The sequence below is a fragment of the Atta colombica genome, unplaced genomic scaffold (assembly GCF_001594045.1).
Source record: "Atta colombica isolate Treedump-2 unplaced genomic scaffold, Acol1.0 scaffold14, whole genome shotgun sequence".
NCBI classification, from domain to species: domain Eukaryota; kingdom Metazoa; phylum Arthropoda; class Insecta; order Hymenoptera; family Formicidae; genus Atta; species Atta colombica.
This window is the reverse complement of record NW_017259228.1, coordinates 891,343-897,424: the sequence shown is the minus strand read 5'-3', so window position 1 is coordinate 897,424 and position 6,082 is coordinate 891,343. Positions and strand designations below refer to the sequence as shown.

General features: G+C 34.2%; 1 protein-coding gene across 1 annotated transcript in view; it reads left to right on the top strand.

Annotated features, from left to right (window-relative positions):
• The window catches only part of LOC108684729 (prickle-like protein 3), a 16,766-nt gene that overhangs the window by 8,009 nt on the left and 2,675 nt on the right, over nucleotides 1-6,082 (top strand). The window contains exons 4-5 of the mRNA XM_018189192.1: nucleotides 15-275; nucleotides 4,768-5,087. Coding sequence (XP_018044681.1) covers nucleotides 15-275; nucleotides 4,768-5,087 — 581 coding nt within the window. The remainder of the gene's footprint in view (nucleotides 1-14; nucleotides 276-4,767; nucleotides 5,088-6,082) is intronic.

Genomic DNA, 6,082 nt, shown 5'->3' with positions numbered 1-6,082 from the left:
TTGCGGCCGGCGAGATGGCCGTCGCGGCAAGCCGCGCGGGCCCGGCTGCTCTCTGGCATCCCGCCTGCTTCGTCTGCTGCGTGTGTCGTCAGCTGCTAGTGGATCTAATCTACTTCTGGCGGGACGGCAGGCTCTACTGCGGCCGTCACCACGCCGAGACTCTCAAACCCCGCTGCTGCGCTTGCGACGAGATCATCCTCGCTGATGAATGCACTGAGGCCGAGGGTAGAGCGTGGCATATGCGCCATTTTGCTTGTCTCGAGTGCGACCGGCAGGTAAGAATACAGAATAAATGTAAATTAAAGATTTTCTAAAGAAACATTACAAGTATTGCAATCATCATTTTTATGACGTCAGTAATGAATGTTTTTATTAAGTTGGGTTTCCTTCACGTTGGAATTTAAAACAGGAGAAATTTTTTTTTTTTTAAGGAATATAATAAAATATAATAAAATAAAACTATATAAATAAAATGTGCTAATAGAAGTTTTTTTTTGCGAATATAAATATAATATCATAGAAATATGAAAATTACGATTATATATATAATCAAACAACGTTTTGACTCTTACTCTGGTTATCTTCAGTGATATTTATTGTAAAAATAAAGGAACGCTATCGATAAATTTTATGTACAAGTGAGCGAGGTCATTGAGCGCTAAGTTATGCATGCCTTCAATGGTTATTACGAGGTGCCATCTGCCATGTTAAAAGTTAGAACAAGCGGAGATAAGCTTTTAAAAATTCTGTCTACACATCAATTGAGATCTCCTGATAGCCAATATTTATAACGGAGATCATGACAAATAATTTCGATTTTCAAGCATGTTCTATGTTATTATTTTATTTTGTGTCATTATATATTTTATTTAAGACTACATTCCGACATTATTTCAAGATTGAATTTGATAATGCGTTTATTCTTTCTTTCGTTTTAAGTTAATATAACTAGATTATTTATAAAAGTTCAGATTATAAATATTTTTTCATTAAAAATGTGAAATGTATGAAAAAGTTACGTTAATTGAGAGTAGCCTGTTGTACGTAAAATTTACATATAAATAGCAATACTGTATCATTTGATAGCGATAGCGCGCGCGCACACACACACACACACACACACACACACACACACACATTCTGTGATTAAACTTAAAACAAGAAGTGCCTCGGGTCTTTCTCATATACATATTAAACTTTGCAATTCTCTAAAAACGAAAAAATGTTTTTGATTACTAGATAGATAAATATATTTATTTGTTCCAAACGCGCGCGAGCAACTAATGAAGATATATTCCACATGTCTCTCAGTTATGAATGCAGGACAAGTAACATAACGGCGCACGTAACTACTCTCCCCTTATGGAGACTGGATGCTGCATGATAGGATCGAGTTTATAAACATATATAAATGTAGAATATTAGATTTTTTTTCATAAGACGATTCTCTGTGCTGCAGCGAATCGTTTCGACCTAACGGTACACTTGCGGGATCGGAAACGCGCGCCGCCAAGTTAATGATTACGTCGCTATCGAATTTACAGCTGCGTAGCAATTCATAATCCCGCCAGCTGACTCTATCCCCAGATACGTCTTCCGACTTAGATAGCGTCGAGAGGCACAGAAACAGCACTTGCTTTCCGCTTTATCCGCACCGGTGTTGTCTTTGGCTTCGGGTGTGAACTTGTGAATGCATTTATCACGCGCGGAGAAGACCTGGGAAAAATTCTAAGTAAGAGAGGGCGGAGGAGATTCTTATTTAAATTTACTCGACGCAATTTACTAAGTGATGATATAAGAGTTATTCTCTCCGGTTGAGAGTGCGGGATAACGCGGTATCTATATCGCGAACGTATACGAGAAGCGAGAACTCTAAGAAGCTAATGTTTTATCAGATCGCCGCCATATATGTAGAGTACATGCTCCAGTGAATAACCGGTCACTGGCGTAGTGCCATTATCACCGAAGCTATGCTTATTTCTCCGCATTGAGATAAGACAACTTTGTTCTCCTGTGCTTGAGGAATGCGCTACCGTTTTTCGATGTGATGTATTGCACGATATCCTCTTCTTGCAATCTGAGCTTCTTTTATTTTTAAAATTGACGTCTTACGAATTTAAACTCAAATCTTTTTCAATATCTAAGAAATAAAATGATTTACAGCCTTGATCAGATATATTAATCATCTATATGTTTTTCCCTTCTTACTTTCCTCCTCTCACCACTTTCCAATTTTTCCTTCCTTATCTGAATGTCAATTTTGATTCCATTATGTCTCAGAACACCGAGAAGACAAGATATTGTTTTATTTCTTTCCGCATTGTCTCTAATTTTATTCGTAATTTTATTTTCGTATTTGTACCGGAAACTCTTTTTATTTTTATTTTTTTACTTAAGGTATATTATGTTAAAGATATTATGCATATTATTTTTAGCTATTATTATATTATAAATTTCAGTTAATATATAGATATACTTTTTTGCAATCTTAATCTTCATTAAATTTGCTATGTATCATCTCATATATTATATTGTTTTATATGTTAGTCTTAAATAGTTTATCTAGCGCTATAATTTAGTTATATTATATTTTATATTCAGTTATATTATTTCAACTTCCTTTTTCCTTATTGTTAATAATCTTGCGCTACGATTTCATTTATATTATATTTTTTCTACAGGATCAGATTCATATTTGCGTTCTCCGTTCACTTTCAAACAAAGAACTTTCATTCTTTTTATTAAATTTGACATTATAGCATTTCATGACTGATTGCAAGTAGCTATTATTATGCATATGTTCTTTTTTTATTATACATTATAATTGTGAATGTTACGATATTCGTTTTCATGTTATCAGCATCTGTTTTAAAGAGCGAAATAGATAACTTATTATGTTTTTGTTTTTTTTGACTGTAATGATTATGTATGTTTTTAACATTGAAAATGATCCGATTGCGATCGAAACGTCTGTCTATTGCTAGCATTCTATATTAAATTTTTAACTTAAAACATTTCTGTTTCTTTTATTGTTTTTTTACTTTTTATATTGTCATGTTTTATATAATAGTTTTTGGATCATAGTCCTCTTTTTTCTTTGTTTTTTATATGTTTTTCAATTTGAAATTCTTTTACCTGTATTCTGTTCCCTGTTAATTATCGACATTGTACATAAGCTCAAATAATTCTTAAAATAAAGAACAATTCACAGCCTTAAACCAATTTTTTAACTAAAACGTTAAATAATGGTTAATAAAGTACTTAATATTTTTGATCAGACTGTACATAAATGACATGTTTATTTATAAAAACAATTAATGTATTTCATTCTTTATGCTCTAATCGCATGCGTCACGTAGAATGTGATTTGTACCTTCATTAATGTAAATTAATTTTAATTTCAGTTCAACTTACTCTTTACTTTTTTATCTCTAGTTCTAAGAATTAGAAAAAGAAGAATAAACTGAGATTAAAGTTAATCTGCATTAATAGAAACGGATATTAATTTTTCATTTTTCGATCATCTTCTGTATATAACTTCCGTTCGTCTAAACGAGCGATTCATCGTTTCTCAAGATAACTTCAGAAAAACAAAGACGAACGAATTATGTAAAGGAATGTTTACGAACATTTTTCTGTAACTCTAAAATTATTGATATATATATTTTACGTACAAGTGAACGAGTTTATTAAGATGCATAATTCATTGAGAATAAGTAAATATGCTTTCAGTGCATATCTTATAATGCTCAATAAATTATGCATTCAGATCAAAAGGTTCATTCTATCATGCTAAAAGCTAAGATAAACAGAGACAAGTTTAGTTTATTATATATTGGTTTGAATCTCTTGCAGATAGTTAATGTTATAACAGAGAGTGTAATAAGTAATTTTAATTTTTAAGCAATTTTGTGTTATTATATATTTAATTTAAGTGTTATTAAGTGAAGAAACATTCTTTATGTCATTTCAGGTTTGAATAATCGTGTGCTTATTCTTTCTTTCCTTTATAATTAGGTTATTTTTAGGTTTATTAGAAAGCTTTTGATTATACACAGGAATATTATACATACGTAGTAGCTCGCAGTTCGGAGTTCTAAATGTAATAAAATGGGGTTATCCCCACTTCATTTTTCAACATGAAATTCAAGGCCCTACTGGACTACGGTTCTATCACTCACTCACGCTACTCACAAAGCATCGAACGTGTGGAATGTGTGAAACGTCATACCTGTGTATGGAAAAGATTTTCTGTGCTATAAGACGTTCGCTGTTATGTGATATTTAGTGTAAATATTTTATCATTGAAACTGATATGTGTTCATTTCTTATATCTAAGACTGTCTTAAGTAGTAGATGTAAATAGTCTTAAGATATCATAAGCCAATCACAGGACAGTATTAATATCTTAAGTAATGTCTTAAGCTGCTAATATTGTGATTGACAAATAAGAACTCTGAATACGAATCTAAAAATGAAATGTATGAAAATTTTGTGTTACATTAACGGTGGTCAGCTATTTCCTTGTGCGTAAAATTTATACATTGATAAGTATAACATTGTATCACTCAACATTCAGCGTCTTAGAGTTAATGTATCAAAAGTGATAATATATTCGTCGATGTAGATTCAGATTGTTTGTACTGCAGCGCACCTTGTCCACCTGTTCATTGAAACAGATTTATTCATTCACGTTCATTTTTACTTTGTCTGGTTCCACTTTCACAGACGTAAATTCACACGGAGTGCATCTTTTTCTGTTTCCAGCTTGGCGGCCAGCGGTATGTGATGCGGGAGGGCCGGCCGTACTGTCTCAGGTGCTTCGATGCTTCCTTCGCTGAGTATTGTGACAGTTGCGGCGAGCCGATCGGCGTCGACCAGGGTCAAATGTCACACGAAGGTCAGCACTGGCACGCGACCGAGGCTTGCTTCTGCTGCGCCACTTGCCGCACTTCTCTCCTAGGCCGGCCGTTCTTGCCGCGACGTGGTGCCATTTACTGCAGCATAGCGTGCAGCAAAGGGGAACCACCGACGACACCGAGTGACTCCTCCGCCGGGCCGCCCCCGCCCTCGTTGTCCTTCCTCAGGTACATACTCCACGTGGTCTCTCGCATACCTCTTCGCCTCGAGGCGAGGGTCATGGGGGTTGCTTTCATTGTCCTGCCACCGACTACGAGAGGTTCGCGCACGGATCCGCAAAAATTATAGCTGCCGGTAACGTCCTGCGATTACGCATGAGCCTACGAGTTGTACGGCGCTCCCGAGTTCGCAAGTAACGGAGTTGCACGCCGAGAAATTATTACGGCGGTAATAAATTATACTAATGTACCCGGTTTCATATAACTTGTTTTGCTTTGAAAACGACTAGTCGGAAACGGGAGAATCGTTGAAACTTTGAGATTAAAGTTTTGTCGACATTAGTTAAGTAGTCTGGTCTTACGTCCTGTCCGGATCAGGATTGAAACTGTGATAAATAAGAAATTGTCGAATCGTTTATTTAGTCATCTTTAGTTTGTGTTTAAATATTTTAATTTTATTATATGGATGATAGAAGATTATTTAGATTTTTCGGCTTATCATTTGAGCGATATACATATTTTATAAACGATATTCAGATTAGTACATATTATCGCTAACGAAATCAGAGCCACTTAGATCATATGCTTGAAGACATGTTAATGCGACACCTATAGAGCGGCGTCTTTCGTGGTTGAATTTAAATTTGGTTTATATACATAACGACCTCGTTTCGGAGACACAAGGAGCGCTGAATGTCGCATTTAAATTTCATTATGCATCTAATTGTCGAAAATTTTTAACCTGCTGTAAATGTAGATAATTTAAATTCAAAATGAGAAGTAATTAATCGCACACTCTGCAACATAATTGTTTGACGATGAAAAAATTTTAATCATTTTTATCTTTGGTACATAGCGTGTTTTAATTAAAATGTGAAAAAGATAGAATATCAAGAAATAGGTTATTATAATTATAGATATTTTTTTATGACACATAACAGTAGAAATTATATTTTTAATTATATCAAATATCATGACTTTTATATATATATATATATATATAT